The sequence below is a fragment of the Gobio gobio genome, assembly GCF_949357685.1.
Source record: "Gobio gobio genome assembly, chromosome: 17".
Lineage (NCBI taxonomy): Eukaryota > Metazoa > Chordata > Actinopteri > Cypriniformes > Gobionidae > Gobio > Gobio gobio.
The window spans coordinates 37,311,649-37,328,790 of record NC_137110.1 but is presented as its reverse complement, the minus strand read 5'-3'; the positions used below and the strand labels follow the sequence as shown (position 1 = coordinate 37,328,790).

Below are 17,142 nucleotides of genomic sequence, written 5' to 3'. Positions count from 1 at the left end.
CATTAAAGGTGCAGTGTGTTTTTAGCAGCATCTAGTGGTGAGGTTGTGAATTGCAACTGCCCTCCGCTCACCCCTCTTTACGGTGGCCAACACAAGACAAAGATGTGGTCGTCTGAGACAGCAGAGAGTAGCTAGCACTCTGTAGAGAAGTTTGTCCGTTTAGGGCTACTGTAGAAACATTGCGGCACAAAATGGCGACTTCACTGTAAGGGTGATGTAGATATATATATAGCCTATATATATATTTGTTTTTTTAGTTTTTTTCGCTTTGGTACTATTTTCACAAGCAAGGTGTACATTTTCAAAACTCAGTACTAATATCACAACAGGTCAACAAAAGTGAACTTTTTTTCAAACATTTCAGCATATTTTCAATTGCGTTAGTACAATACACAAAACCACAAAGTATCCTTTTCACTACACAAAATAAGTGTTTCATTTACAGTAACTGCCTGCCTCTCTCTCTCTCTCTCTGTGTGTGAGAGATTTTCAATTTGTATAAGGGAGAGAAACATCAGACTGATCAGAAATCAGAAGAAGGGAGACAAATATAGCATTTTACATTACAGTATGCCATGTGATACTGTAAACAGATTACCATGGTATAGACTGTCACATTATTGTAACTCACCCTTATAAAGCTCAACTACAGTAGATTCAGTCATATGGTACAGTGAGAAGTGAGAACATTTATTGGCAGCAAACTCTGTTATAGCACAGAACCTCATGGCTGTGTCATAACTTTATCACACCTTTTGATAACACACGGAATACTATCACAAACATTATGGATTCAATTACATAAGTTAGGTAATGTAAGTGTATTTTCTAATTAGGCATATATAGCCTGTGTTACTGTAGATAATTCAGCAAAAAGGGTGATTTGAAACATGTATCTTGCATTGTTTGCTGTTGGATGAACTGATTGTTTAAAGTACTAAACTGAAAGAAGATCACACTGTTGTGTTTCGGTGATTAAACCAAATGTTCTCATTACATATTATAATAATCTTGTGATTGAAACAATGATTATGTGGACTGAAAATATGTGCAACTGAATGAAAGCATGAGATCAGGTTGTGAAAGAATGACGAGCTGTGTTACAATTGTGATCAGTTTGGATTTTTGTACTAAGAGTTTTGAAAATGTACTCCTTACTTGTGAAAATAGTACCAAAGCGAATAAAAAAAACTGTAATAGAAACAATTGCCTTTATATATTGAAAACTTGGTTTATGTATATTAAACTGCATTTCTGTCAATAGATCCTCATAAATACTACACACTGCACCTTTAAATTATATGAGATTTTGTTTCATCTATGGTCAAAAGAAAAAATGTGTGATGTGAGTGATGGATGGATGGAGTGATTGATGGAGGGAGGAAGGGAGGGAGTGATAGAGTGATGGATGAAGTGATGGAATGATGGATGGAGGGATAGATAGATAGATAGATAGATAGATAGATAGATAGATAGATAGATAGATAGATAGATAGATAGATAGATAGATAGATAGATAGATAGATAGAACTGAAATAATGTTTACGTTATTTCAAATAGTTATGCACTAAAATAAAATTAAAAAGTCAACAGGATTTTTTTGTATTTATTAATAGTTAAATGTATACATTTTTGCATTGCTTTTAAAAAAATATTTACTAATAATTAGGAGTTTTCCTATGTGTTATGATACCATAACTAAATAAAGAAAAAAGTGTTTTGTATATAAGTATGTATATGAAAACGTTTCAATTAAATTACAAGAAATAAAATGTACACTGTAGCCTATGTAATATTTACCACCAGCACAGTCAGGTAGGCTACTTATTTTGTTTATATTTTATTTATTTAAATTGAGACATAACATAAGGACGATTTGGATGCTTAAGATTATGGAATAATCAAGTCATTTTTAAAGTAGAGGGCAGTTTATCTGCCAGTGAGTGTTGAATTTGGATTAAAACTAAATTCTATTATTTTAATAGTGCTTACACATTTATTTAAAACCTAATTTGCAGGAACTTTAACTTTGAAATTGTTAACTGTTGACACGCCTCCTGCTGCTTCATTCTCTTATACTTAATTCCTTCATCAATATCGCACTGGGAAAAGGTAAACGAATGATTTGCTTGGCGAGTTATCCATCACGTGTTCGTATATGGCGTGTACAACAGTTTGCTTTGCCCATTGCTAGACGCGATTGGCAAACGGTTTGCCAGAATATACCCTGACCTAAATGCTGGTCATGTGACGATGACGAATAAAAACGAGACTAAATGTGGTTCACAAAATAAAAACTATGCTAAAATGTCTCTTCATTTTCGTTGACGAAAATGAGACGAGACGAAAAGTCGTGTTTTTATTCTGCAGTATTTCTGTGCGTCTCAATCAGGGGCTGCATCAGGTCTCACCGCGCAGACGCAGGCCACATCACTCTCTTCAAGCCCCACTCGCGCGGCGTCTCCGGTGAGTGAACGGGTCCGATGGCCGGCCAGTTGGGGTTCGTAAGCCCTATTCGGACGGTAATTGTTTGTCCTGCGGTCGTAAGGTGTCTTCATTATTTACAGGAGCTAGTCAGTGATTTTATTGTCGTCTTAATGCAGAATATCAGTGTTTTTCTCCCACCACCCGTGTAAAAATCTCCGGCCGAGTTACCTAACTGAATTACTGTTTGACAAACACCAAGGTCGTGTGGTGCCGTCTGAATCCACATCTCTGAGTTTTCAATCACTTCAGAATTCACGGTTTATATCCTTTTTGGCCACTGCAGAGCACCGTGCGGTTGTGCTTCGCTGTTATTTTGATGCATTTTAAAGATCTAGACTTGTATTACTGAAATATTGGCAAGTATTTACAAGAGCAAGATATTTCATCACCGCTCAAACAAAGAAAGAAAGAAAAGCACGTAAACATTTTAAATGTGCCGTTATAACGGCAGCAATTATATATGTTAAAATAACCGCAGCATTATGAATATCTCTTAAGCGAATAAGAGGCTATATTCACTTATTTCCACTAATTTCCATGTGGAATAAAATTACATCCTTTATTTTGAGATAAAATACAAGACAGAAAAACATTTTAACTATAATGTGGGTCTAATTTTAAACATAAATAATTAAATAATAATTTGGATATTATTTTCCTATTAAATTAAATATGCATTTATTCTTATTAAGACATTTGGAAAAACTTTTATTACATTGAAGTGGAAAATAAAACGGGTGTTGTGGAAATAGATGGGGAGAAATGTGGCCACAAAAATCACAGGAAAAAACACCACAAACCTTAAGAGACATCTCAATGTTTTTATTTATTTTATTTAAATGTATGTGTGTGTGCTTGTTTAGTTGGTAAAATAAATATGTTGTAACTTCAAATCAGAGCGTCTTCCGTGTCTGGAATGGATGTATTCTTGAGTCTATAAGGTAACAATAATATAATAAGATAACATTGTTTGAAATGGGTTTGGCTAAAAGAAGATTTTGGTTTTGTCTATAATACGTACTTATACTATATTGACTGGGTTAAATAGAATTGCATTACTAAAAAGAGACTAAAATACAATTTTCATTGACTAAAACTTGACTAAAATGTCATTAGTTTTCGTCGACTAAAACTAGACGAAAATAGTCATAGATAATTCTGACTAAAATAAGACTAAAATGCTCAGACTTTTAGTCGACTAAAACTTGACTAGACTAAAAAGAGTATGACTATGACTAAAACTAATAAAAACTAAAATGACTGCTTGACACAAAGACTAGACTAAAACTAAAATGAAAACAGGCCGCCAAAAACAACACTACAGAGAGCTAAACATTATTTATGGAATCTTGTTTAAATAAATCAGTAACTGTAATCTGGCCATGTTTAATTGTACAAAAGCCTGTTCCACAGACCTGGGGCCAACAAGGGGCCGCTTTTGGCACACAAGGGGTTGCTACCATCTTGTGGCAGCATTAGGTTACCACTGCCCACACCACATTTTATTTTCAATGCTCCAATATCACATTTATCATTGAGCAGTCTCATGTGTCATTCCTGATAAAATAAAAACCACAAGAATCACTGTTTTTAACGGTGCTGGTGTCTTTGCTTTATTTGCAACACAACCACTGATGATTCCAGTTAAAGAGATCAAAGTAGAAAAACGTTATATGTGCCACTAGTGTCAGTTCCAAGCTTCCAAGTGTTACGTGCAACCACAGACATTTACCATATGCAACAATAGTGATGAGAGAGCAATTCAGGTCACAGAGTAAGTTGTTTCACGGTCTTCACCATCGAATTAAATAATACTGTCATACTAAACAACATAAAAGTTAATACCATTCCAGTGATATTGCAGGACAAGTTGGTTTGTTTCAACAATATGTACAGCACCACAATGGATGAACAATGTAAAAAATAAGAGGCTCAATTTTGTAGCAAAATATCTGTACATTTAAAAAAAAGACTTTTTGTCCAATGAAATGTCTTTTCTTTTTTCTAAAAAAACAGCAAACTCTTTTTCACAGCTCACAAACGTCACATGAGATAAAACCAGTAGGAGAGCAAGTCTGTGATTAAAATGAGATGTATTGTACATACAATGTCAAACCGCTTGTGAATGCTTGGTAGTAAACATTTTCTCAACATGTCATGGATGTTTTTTAGTCAGTAAAGAAGAATCATCCTCAATAGCATTACAGTATCAAGACCAGCTTAAGTTCGAATCTCCTTCTCGTCCTTCATCCTTCTTCATTTTTTTTTAAAATCAAAAGTTCAGTTTTAAAATGATCCAGGTTCAATGTTAAAAATAAAAAAATAAAAATAAAAGTGCATCTTGTAAATCTTCCCCTCAGAAAAAGCTGCTTAGCTTGGAGTTTTAAAACTAGAGGTGAAATGACAAGTGGGCCAAACCAGTCTTTACGCCATTTCTGCTCGCTCTTGAACAGAATACGCAATGTCTCAAGAGTGAAACATAAAATTCCACACTACCTTGTCTTCCTTCACAATGTCCATTTGTAGAATCCACAGCGTTTCACTGTATAGATCTAACATATGGCATCCAACACTCTCCACCTTCCTTTCTTTAAAACGTTCCATTAAATCGAGATGCCAGATCCCAGGTAAGCAGAAGTGTTCAATGTCACATCCTTCCATTGTCCTAAGTGTGCTATTTTTTGTTCTTTTTTTCAGTGGCGTCATTGGCCCACCTTTTGTCCTCAAACGCTAGCTAGCAGGTGGATATCTCCATGTTGCGTAGCTGAAGGTGCTGTACCTCCAAGTTCCTTCTCCCACTCCTCCTCAGGGCATCAGCCCGTCGGAAGGGTTGACTGCGCAGGTCTGAAGACAAACAGGTAAACTGTTATACACTGAACACAACTACAGTCTGGGCCTGCAGATGTGGATGAGACAGGGCCAAAGATGGGTGCAAAACAGACAGGTATGTGGATGTTTGGTTAGTTTTGAATCAAGTTAGTAGGAATGCACAATATTCTGGTACCATAACAGTTATTGATATGGCATATAATGGCTGATATTGAAAACATGTCGAGTATACTCGTAGTATTTTTTACAGTTACAGACAATGTTATGATACCCGCGACTGACTTTAGTTTTTAATTAATTATACATTTATTTATCAAAAAATTGGATGGAAATCTGAAATATTGGCCATTTATTGGTATCAGTTGATATTAGACAAAAGGGCCAATATTGAATATGTATTTGTCCATACTCATTTCCCCTATTTTTACATGATTGTTATGCTAAAGTTAATCTGGTAAAACTTTACAATAAGGTCTCTTTTGTTAACAAGTTAAATAACTAACAATAAGCAATAAATAGGTTACAGTATTTATTAATCTTTGTTAATGTTAGTTAATAAAATAGTCATTCATTGTTCATGTTAGTTCACAATGCAATAACTAATGTTAACAAATACAACTTTTCATGGTGATAATGTATTAGTAAACATTGGAATTAATATTAAGATGAATAAATGCTGTAGAAGTATTGTTCATTCTTAGCTTATGTTAACTAATGAAACCTTATTGTAAAGTGTTACTGTTAATCTTTACGAAATACCAATAATTTATTAACATGGTTTAATGTGATCTTTAGCAAATAAACAAATTAAAATGAATATTCATTCTGCACACTGTACTTTTTAATGTTGTGATGTCTAAATTGACTTGGAGCATTTAAAATGACTGATTTTAGTTTGATGCATTCTTTTAAAAATGTATTTCAAATAGTATATAATATTTTAATATTGGCCATTTATCGGTATCTGTGATATTGGATATAATGGCCAATATTGAATATTTAACTGCATACTCGTTTCCCCTATTCTAACATGAAAGTTATGCATTATTATATTGGCCATTTATCTGTTATCAACAAAATAAATATTTTCAGCATATATCAGCCAGAATTTTAATATTGGTGCATCCCTACAATTTAGATCTTTCTGATAAGTCATGATATGTTGCAGGTAGTTACCAAGAAATTGTGTTTAAAATGGTATTAGAACAACTCAATGGAAGGGGCATTTTTTAATCTGTGAAGGCGTAAATAGTGTACAGGAAACAAAATGCAAAATGGTGAAAGTATTAAAGGCAGGCATGCATTTTGGTCCCACTACTATGTACTAACATTTAAATGAATCACTTGATTCAATGCACTTATTGTGTACATGCATGTTTTTACATTGTATTCATGTAATTAAAGCTGAAATACATTTCTGTAATTAATCTATAATTACACTTTTGACCCTTCCCTTACACCTTAACCCACCCTTAAACCTAGCCATACCACCAAACCTGTCCCTAACCGTACCCATATCACACGTAGCAGCAACATTTACTGTACAGTAAATTACAGTAAAATTTTGCAATACAGTATGATCACAATAATTACATTGTACATAACAATTATTTATGTTCGATGCAAGTACATAGTAGTTAAAGACAGCTAATATTTTATGCAGAGAGTTCACATCTCCATAATGTACACCCAGGTGAATAGGAAACAAATGAAGAAACAGACAGAGAGAAGGATGGCTAGGAGATGAGCGAAGAAGAGACGGACTTAAAGGCACCTTTCTGAGGGGAGAGAATTTAGTTTAGTAATGGAAATCCTCGGAGAGGGCGGGGTCACAGAAGAACCGCGAGCCACGTTTGGCTGACCGTGCGGTAAAGGGGACGGTCTTCAGCACTGCAGCAAAATAATAGCCAATCACAACATAGAAACACCAAAAGCAAGAAGCTCTAGAAAAAGCACAGAATCAGACAGAAACTTCAAGCCTCTAAACTCCAGTAAAGCTAAACAGCATGGCGTCTACTGCTACAGTACGTCTACTGTTACTATCAAAAGAACAAGACCAATACACGCTTAGGGAAACAGATTCGCTCGTCATACGTACAATCAAATGAATCAGTTTTGAATCCAGTAGCGTTCTTACCCGTAATGATGTCCTCAATGGCTCCATCTTTGCCTTCGTAGACGAGGCGGCTATCTTTGCCTTGCCTCTTCCTTAATTCCGTAATCAGCTCCTGCTGTTGCCGCTTGCCCTTGTGAGATGGTGACTGGTGATTGAGTGAGTTAACAAGGGAAAGAATATGCAGTTATTGCACACAGTTGAACTGTACAATATTCACTTAATATTCCTTTAATGTTTAATTTTGGGGTGCACTGGTAAAGTCCAAAGTTCTTTTTTTACACGCTATGCTAGGGTCCGTGTGATACAAATTTTGTCATCAGTACAGCAAGCGCATACTGTATGCATGCAGCCTGATTTTTCTAACCATGCATAGAATGTACACGCAGATTTGCACATGTGCGTTGAATTTTTTGCACTAATTTGTTTGCCCACAAGGTGGCAACAGTGCCTCTGGGATTCACAAGGTAGTCGAAGAAAAAAATTAGGGTGCGCCTCAATCGTGTTCATGACTTCGGGCACTGGTAAGGACTGTAAAGGATGCTGGCTCACTACACATTGGGACACTGATGACTCTTTCCGGTGACGTGACAACGTCCTCATTGTACAACATCATTACTGGTATTTATGAACAACAGCAGAGCTGATATCTTTGAGACATTACGTGTAATGTTATTTAAAGTACATCATGATAAATACTTTGCTTGTTACATATACGTGCAACATTTCAGCCATATATTAATTAAAAATGGTAGCTAGATTATGTTCATGGCCGACTCCCTGACTACTAATCTAGGGAGCTGATATAGAGGCACCCTGAATAAACGGAAAAGACAGAAACGCGTGCAGGCTACAAACAACAATGGATGGCAATGTGTATCAAGTATTTGTACAATTCTAGCATAAAACATCATAACGATGTGTGTATGGGTTAAAGCTTGTGGTGAGAGATTGCCCAGGCACTGGGCAAGGACAAAACATTATGTTGACAGAATGCCAGTTGTCGTAATGCACATGCAATAACTGCCTGTGTACTAGGGATTGCACAGACTAGTTGACTTTAATGTTCTGCCATGATGCTTTAAGCTTGACGCTGACTAGTCGCTGATCATGTCCTATAGAGGGCGCAACAGGATAAGACATTTTTGAAGTCCACTTTTACACTCCATTTCCAACAGTTAAAGGCAAATAAATGCATACTCCGAGAGCGCTCCACAAGATATGTTTGATTATGCCATCTAGATGCTCAAAATTTATTGGGTGAATACACGGTTTTAAACCACTTACTGTATACGTAAGATATTCGGCGTTCTAAACTAATGCGCTGCTGCATTGTAACTCACACAAATACAGACAATAGCTCAGACATCATGTGCGGATCGCGCACACAAACATTCAGTAATACAAAAATGTATTGTCAAAACTGTTCTGCGATTCATCCATAAAATAGCTGACACTGAAAAGTTCTAACAAGGGATGGGCGATCTTCCAAAAAATTTCATATCACGATCACGATCTGAATCGCTATCTTCCCAATTTTAAGATGTATTATGGAGAATATCCAGACTGGAACAAGCCTATAAACTTATCTATTTGCACAATTTAAAAGTATTGCATTAAACAATCAGTTGTCAAAATAGTAATTAAATGACCGATATTGTTTTTTTGATGGTTGATGCAGATATCTTGAAGAGCAAATAAAGAAATTGTTTGAAAAAATATCAATAAAAAGGAAGTAAACACTGTAACCAACAGGACACTCAGTAATCCAAGTTTGTGCACACTAGGAATCATATTTTTCAAATAAAGACACTCATTTTACATATGACGTGTGATATTACATAATAAATGTCCCGCTATTATGAGGACATAAAAGATCACAATCTCTACGATTCACTTGAAAAATAGATTGTGGGTGTCTTCAAGATTGATCACGATATAAAATCGTCAGATCGCCCACACCTAGTTCAGCATCTATTTCTTAGTAACTAAAACCCACAGCTTCTCTATTAGTAGAGACACTGCCAGGTAGAATGAATTCACACGCAATCACTCTCTCACTAATGCCTTCATATAAATGTAATCTTTAAATCTTTAGTGCTACTGTTAATATCTGCATCTGATTTAGAACAAGCAGAAATCTGTGAGAAATATAACGACCCAAAGACAAAAGAACTGATAAAAATAAGCTGTTATGTGGGAGTAAATAGCCTTGTGGGCAGCGTTGTGTCATATGCCATAGCTGTGCACAAGGCAACCCGCGTTCCAGTCTCAGCTCAGGCTTATTTGTTCATTAATGACATGAAAAATTAATGACATTAATGACTTAGCATCAGTGACTAGTCAATGTCAACTCGACTTTAAATCACATAAATGTCAACTTTAAGAAATCTGAAGTCGCTCAACCCCTACTGTGTACATGCACTGTTGTACGCATAGCCTTTAAAGGGATAGTTCACCCAAAAATGAAAATGGAGGATACCATAGAAGGGAAAAAAAATACTATGGTAGTAAAGGTTGCTCTGTCTGCTTTGTTACAAACATTATTCTAAATACCTTCTTTTGTGTTCAGCAGAACAAAGAAACTCATACAGGTTTGGAACAACTTGAGGGTGAGTAAATGATGACAGATTTTCATTTTTGGGTGAATTATCCCTTTAATGTACGTACATGTACCCAAAAAACGAAGTACACTTTGGGCTTATGGCTCTCATTTATGACTTCAACAGGATACCTGTTGATCTTCTTGCTCTTCCATCATGGCCTCCTGTTCCAGAAGTTTCTCCATCATCAGCTGCTCCTGCCGCTTCCTTTGCTCGTTCTCTTCATCCGCATGCTGAAAAAAAAAGACAAATTAGATCTGGGCCTTGTGTGAACCAGCAGGAAGTTGGTGCACTGATAGTATAAAGTCTCACCCTATAGGACTTGATGAAGCGAACAAATACAGGGAAGAACACAGAGGGTGGCATGGTTTTGGCGCTCTCCCCAAAGAACTTGACAACTTCGTCAAATGCATCCTGTAATTACATCCAAGGGAAGTCACAATCATGTGGGTTTCAAACCAACAACCTTACAGTTCCCAGCACAGATTTTAATAACCATAACACCCTATAGAAAGGTTCTTTTTTCTACCTGTGCAATTCTAGCATCATCCAGAAGCTTCTTAAGCCTGGCCTCGTTGTGATGGATGAAATCTTTTAGCAGGGAGTTGTGGCCATGCATGCTGAATTCTCTTCTGGTCAGTTCCATACCTCTCTGTAACTCCTTCACATCCAGGAGAACATTCTCCAGAGAGACTGCAACATGGGATTAATGAAATCCACTCTCAAAAACAAACTTACTGTAGCTTTGCATATTAAAGGACAATAAATCTGTTTTTATATTTCTTCCTGTTAAAGTTACCGAAGAACATTTTGAATACATTTAGAAGTGTCATGTTGGTATATTTATACAATTATAGTATTTAAGATTTTGAATTCACTATTTTATTTTATTTCAGTCAACAATTTAGTTCAACATTATTCATGTTCAATTAATAGTTTAGTTTTAGTTCATTTAGAAATATAATTACCCTTTCAAATTAGTATATTTCAAATATATTTTGAGGGTTGATGGACACTTACCTACAGCAGCTTTCTCAATATAGTGCAGCTCATTGTAGAAAATGCTCACAATAGGATATTTATCCTTCACCACATTGGCTATGTAGTGCAAAAGCGTCTGCTTCCTGTCTGTGGACTTGGTCTCCAACAGCTGAAGGCAAGATACATTACGGTATTATAAATTTAACTGAATAATGTTTCAGAAAAAAAAAAGGTTTTGCCAAGGGTTATGAGATGTAATAAGGTTCCAGATCCAAGCGCTGAAGTTTAAAACCATAAACAGCTCAAATTTAACTAAATAATGTTTCAGAAAAAAAAGGTTTTGCAAAGGGTTATGAGATGTAATAAGTTACCAGATCCAAGCTCTGAAGTTTGAAACCATAAACAGCTCCTCTCTTACTACTGTTCATATAATTCCCCAGGGCCAAAATTATCTGAGATGAGAGACATCACATATTTAATTACAAGTAAGACTGTAAAACGGCAAGAGATTTTGTAATGTGAAAGTTTTAGTGGCTTACCTCAAGGATTTTCTTTAACTTCTGTGATGATTTTATGGATACAGATGCTGCTATGATAGCATGAAGTTGCTGTAGGAAAAAAAGCAACAGAAAAGGCAAATTTATAAATGCATTTCAGATTAATCATTTTTCAATTTCACCATTTTTAGTTCCTCTATTTCTCTATCCACTTTACCGGTGTGAGCATCACCAGGCTATCACTAAAGTTGCCCATAAAGGCCATGATGGTCATCCGCTGTGGCAGCCTTTCGATCTTGCTGAAAATCATCATGAACCGGTCCTCATCAGTGAGCCCGTCCATTGGCCGTCGCTCACGCTCATACTGGCGGAGCATCTTCACCTCACTTTCAGTGGGCATGAACCGCATTAAACACTCCGCAAAATCCACAGGCACTGTACGTAGGTCAAACCTGAGGGGATGAGAGAAACCGATCAGTGCGCTATTCAAAAAACCAAAACCAAAACCAAACCAAATAAACAAAATAAGAAACTAAACCAAAACTAAACCAAACCAAACCAAAGACTTTATATATAGGAAGACGGTGCACTCCAATTACTTATGAATGGGAGAAAGTGAAACACCCAATATGGCAAATAAGCATCGCCTTCTAAATAAAAGAGCCAATCGTTGATTAGTAAAGTCATAGCTTCTCCGGTTGCTATAGAAACAGAAAGTGTTCTGAGAAGCGTGTTCAGGATGCGCATGCATATAAGCTTTGTCCAGGCTGAAAAATCCAGTTTTAATTCTAGCGTTTAGAAACAAATTTTATGAGACAGTTGTTGTCAGATTTCATTGGGGATTTCAAATATGAAATTTAATCGTAAACTTGGCGAACAGTTTTGGAGAGTTTGATGTTTCCCCATTCAAAGAGTTAGGAGCTGCACTTGCATGCCTGAGAGGTGTTTCAAAGATGGCTACCGAGTGAAATGACTGGTCTTAAAGGGACTTTGACCAAACCAAACACAAAACAAAAAACTCTAAACCAAAAAATACACAACAACACAAAAACAGCAGAGGTAGAAGATACAGGAGCTGAACTATGGAATTAAACGAATCATTACTGACTGCCTTTCTATCAAGCAAATGAACAAGAACAAATCCCACAGTTGTAAACACCATCTCACCAAGAATATGTTCATCTTTATCTTGAGATTTGAGACCATTCAGAAGGGGAACTTACGTCTGGATTGCTTTGCAGATCTCCTCCGGGCTCTTCCCTGCCTTACGGAGTGTGATGGCAAGGTTTTTGGCTCTGTTGGCCTCCAGTAGAGATACTTTATTGGGGCCCTTCTGAGGAGCCTTCTGCTTTTGCATCGTCATGTCAAGGGCAGGACCCTGGGCTTTGGTCTTAAACATTTCCTCAAACTCATCCACGTTCAAATCCTGCAAACCAAAGCATTATATTAAAGTGCCATTCACAGCACTCCTTGAACTCAACAGTTTGGTGTTCGAAAATGTGGATGGACCCACCACAAATGCAAACCTTGTGAAAGTCAACACAGAATAAAATACATATATTTATAATGTACATTCCCTGATTCACTGTGCCAGTCATTTCAAATAAAAATACTTTTTAATAATCTATTATCAAAATGTACTTGCTCCACCTCTAAAATGACTTTCACTCCACCTTTTCAGATGCACCTGGCTCTTTCTGGTATGCAACGCCCACTTTTCAAATATGAAATTCTTGTTTAAAAAAAAAAAAAAAAAAAATCAATCCCGCCATAAATTCTCTCTCATTAAACATACCGTTTCACCTGGAAATTCTTCATATTATGCAAGTACAATAAGTTGCGAAAGGCATTTTAAGTTTGAATATTGGTGTCGTTGTTTGCCATTTCAGTGGCAATAGTTACAGAATGTCCTTTTAAAAAATGTGTAATAAACACCATCTGGCATCTACGTATAATGTAGCAGTAACTCAAACAGGAACATGATAATGAAGTTGTAGACCAGCATGGCAGTCTACATGCAGAGTTGATAGAGATCACATATTTCACACCATGTAAAGTGCTGTAGACAAATACCTCCAGGATCCTCTCGTCATCGATTTCATTGAAGACTGTGCCGTTGATCTGATTTGGTTTCAGAGCCACCCAATTGAACACTGGCATGCGGAACTTGGTTTTGATTGGCTTTTTAATTTTCACAGCTGCCAAGGAAGAAAAGAGGCCTGTGACTACCCAAGCATCTACTAAACACTCAATAAGAAGATAAAATGAATGCAAATCACAGGAATGCACGATGACGTGTTAAGCAAAGACACACAATATGACTAGATCATGACAGTAATGGTGGCTATGACAAATTTCAGGAAACCTACAGAAGAGCTTGATTGGTCCATCTTTGAGGGCAGGAGAAAAAGAGAGTAGATACAACATGTTTAGAGAGTTATAAAGCACAAAAGTCTAGAAAGAGAAAGCAGAAAATGCTTCTACGCGCTAAGAAGTGCTAAACAAAAACCTACAAAAGATTGGACAATTACACTACCGGTCAAAAGTAAGATTTTTTTTTCTATTTCTGAAAGAAGTTTCTTATGCTCACCAAGGCTGCATTTATTTGATCAAAAAGTAAATATTAATACAATTTAAAATAACAGTGTCCTATTTTAATATATTTTAAAAATGCAAAGTATTCCTGTGAATGCAAAGCTGAATTTTCAGCATCCATTACTCCAGACTTCTGTGTCACATGATTATTCAGAAATCATATGCGGATCAGTGCTCAATTATTAATAATGGCTAATAATGAGCACAAAATTTTGATCGGTAGTGCATTTAAGGAAAAAAATGGTTACACTTTACAATAAGCTTCCATCATTTGTAAACATGTCATGTACCAACAATGAAAAATAATTGAACATCATTAATTTATCTCAGTTACTGTTCATTTTACCATTTACCAATACATTATTAAAATCAAAAGTTTTATCTGTTAATATTATTTAATGGACCTGAGCTGACAAACTAATAATGAACAATTTTATTTTTTTACATTAACAAAAATTAATATATATTGTAACATACGGTATGTATTGCTCATTGTTGGTTAATGCATTACCTAACGTTAATGAAATCTTTCTGTAAAGTGTTACCGAAAAAAAATTATATGAATCAAAACAGGAAAAAAAAAAAAAAATCATAAATCTGCAATGACATCCACACTGAAACACTCACATACACACACACGTACCTGTCAAGCCAGAGTTGAATATGACAGTGGGCGTGCCACAGCCTGGGAGAGGAGGAGCACAAGGAGGGGGAGGTGGGGGTAAGGGAGCAGAGATCTCAATAGAATGTCCAGGAGGTGGAGGTGGGGGAGGAGGTGGTGGTGGAGGTGGAGGAGGCGGTGGTGCCGGAGGTGCGAGAGCTGCCGATGGCCCATTAGGAACTACAGGGGGGGGGGAAAAAAGAGACAATGTTGGCAACATAGAATTACTAATTAGAAGAGATTGAATAATAATCGGTTTGGATATTTACAAGTTTCTACTCAATGTGTCTTTAAACCATTCATTTGTGCCAAAATGTCTGTTGGCACAGTCATTAAGCAGCTCTGTTAAATCACTGGCTGCAAACACATTGCTTCCAGTAAAAACATGGTAATATATATGTTAGGTATTAGTTAGGCAGCAATCATGTAATCTAGAGGTCCAGAAACACATTATTAATCGTTCATGAACATGGACAGTAAAAAAAATTGGACGACGTGTCCCATACTCCCGCTCCCACGGACTCATCCCACAATCATGACGTTACATTCCGTTTTTATAGCCTCAGATCACAAACTTAAATCACTCTTATAGGAAAAAGAACACTTGAACATACGCCATAGTAATATGATAAGAACTACCTAAAAGGACAGAAACCATCTTTGGAAAAAACAAATATTTGAAATGTAATTTTTTTTTTTAGTCGTCCCATTTCCATATTAAAACGTTAGTACTGTGTTGTTTAAAAATGAATATGAACATTTCTTTGTATTATTCGAGAACTAAAATGTTGCAGTAGTCTTTTTCAGATGTATATTTCTAGGACTGCAGATATACAATCCGTAAACAAGGCAGAGCTTGCTTACCATTTTGAATATCAATCACACTGATCACTTTCGTCATTCTAGCCGGCTCATGTTATTATGAAAATATTTGTGAATTTGAATGACGAAAAAAAAACAGCCTTTTGTCTGTACCGTCAAGACTTCTTTGCTTGCTTTCATCACTTTTACTTTTATTCTCGTGCACTGACTCGTTCACCAAAGGCCTCAACATGATGAATTGGCCTAAAAAAACCTAACGGTGTCTGACTAGAGCCAACGGTGCAGAATACAGAAAAAACAAAGCCGACCGACGGCTTGGTGTGTCTCTGCCTTTAAGCTACACCATCCCAATTAAAGGCAATTATAGCATTCACATTGGGCAATACTCATATTAATCATCTTTAGTTGTAGAAAGATGTGCTCTGAACCATTACTTACCAGAGGAACTTTCCATTGGAGGTGGTGGAGGGGGAGGAGGAGGTGTGACCATTGCTCGAAGGGTGCTTGTCTGGGAAGTGCTGCCAGAGCTGTACGCTGCACCAGCACAGGCTCCGGCCAGGGCCATGGCATCAGGGCAGGGAGAAAGTGCCATGGGCTGAGGAGGTGATGGCAGCGGAGACACGTCTCCTTCCCCATCTCCCTCACCCCTCACCTGGATCTGGAGACTGCCTCGGCGCTCTAGCTCATGGATTTTCTTCTCTAGCGTGGATTGCCTCTGAATGGTCTCGTCCTTCTCACGAACTATCCTCCGGAGCGTGTGAACTTGTGAGCTGGCATCCCGGTACACAGCCTGGATTGCATGTGCACACAGACACACAAACAGAGTAATTGAGCATGACAAAAAAATAGTCACATTATTTATAGACGTTCTTGAAGTGTCAATCAATTACACATTCAAATCAAATTAAGTGCAATTTATCAAATTAATAATTAATCATATTAAACTAGGGCTGTAACGATTTGACCAAAAATAAAAATCTTGATTAATTGAACATTTTACCTTGATTACGATTAATGAACGATTATTTTGCTCTTTTTTTTGCCCTCATAGTTCACTGATAAGGTTTGTACTGTAAATATTTTCTACTATTAAAGGTGGGATATTTTTTTCTAATGTGAAAGTGCATTTCTTTGGGATTTTAAAATACTTGAAGGAAACATTCAGCAGTTATTGTCTATGGGGCATATTTCTCTTTGTTGTACATCAGATAGAGATCAATTAGCACATAGGCCTACATTACATTTATTTGAATGCATTAATGAGAGCGTGATTGCGTGTGTGAATTACTTATACCCTCTCTATTAAATATGAGGCTGTGGTTTGTATTTTAAAGGTATTAAAATCTATGCTATAACGGTTGAGTTTCTAAGCTACTTTAGTGATAAATCACAGGGCAGCGTTGACGATGAGTTTCTGCGCTCCTCTCTGCGCGCAACCTTCACGTGATGTGCGAGCTACTGTCTGAGTGTTCGTGTGTCACATATCAGGCATTAGTTCAACATAATACACATTTGATGGTCTAAAATCACTTCAATGTTCAAACTGGAAGGCCT

At 36.6% G+C, this 17,142-nt stretch overlaps 1 protein-coding gene across 4 annotated transcripts in view; it reads right to left on the bottom strand.

The window, feature by feature from the left end:
* Window positions 1-4,079: 4,079 nt before the first annotated feature.
* fmnl2b (formin-like 2b) overlaps window positions 4,080-17,142 on the bottom strand; it is a 38,356-nt gene continuing 25,293 nt past the window's right edge. Inside the window, exons 14-28 of one of the 4 annotated variants that reach the window (XM_079841503.1) lie at window positions 16,027-16,378; window positions 14,749-14,946; window positions 13,880-13,900; window positions 13,584-13,708; window positions 12,734-12,936; window positions 11,728-11,962; window positions 11,553-11,621; window positions 11,385-11,465; window positions 11,053-11,182; window positions 10,562-10,725; window positions 10,345-10,446; window positions 10,164-10,265; window positions 7,454-7,577; window positions 7,091-7,206; window positions 4,080-5,331 (exon numbers count right to left, since the gene is read on the bottom strand). In XM_079841503.1, the coding sequence (XP_079697629.1) occupies window positions 7,115-7,206; window positions 7,454-7,577; window positions 10,164-10,265; window positions 10,345-10,446; window positions 10,562-10,725; window positions 11,053-11,182; window positions 11,385-11,465; window positions 11,553-11,621; window positions 11,728-11,962; window positions 12,734-12,936; window positions 13,584-13,708; window positions 13,880-13,900; window positions 14,749-14,946; window positions 16,027-16,378 (1,998 nt within the window). In that variant the 3' untranslated portion in view covers window positions 4,080-5,331; window positions 7,091-7,114. The remainder of the gene's footprint in view (window positions 5,332-7,090; window positions 7,207-7,453; window positions 7,578-10,163; window positions 10,266-10,344; window positions 10,447-10,561; window positions 10,726-11,052; window positions 11,183-11,384; window positions 11,466-11,552; window positions 11,622-11,727; window positions 11,963-12,733; window positions 12,937-13,583; window positions 13,709-13,879; window positions 13,901-14,748; window positions 14,947-16,026; window positions 16,379-17,142) is intronic. The other 3 variants (XM_079841502.1, XM_079841505.1, XM_079841504.1) reach the window with 3 other exon arrangements.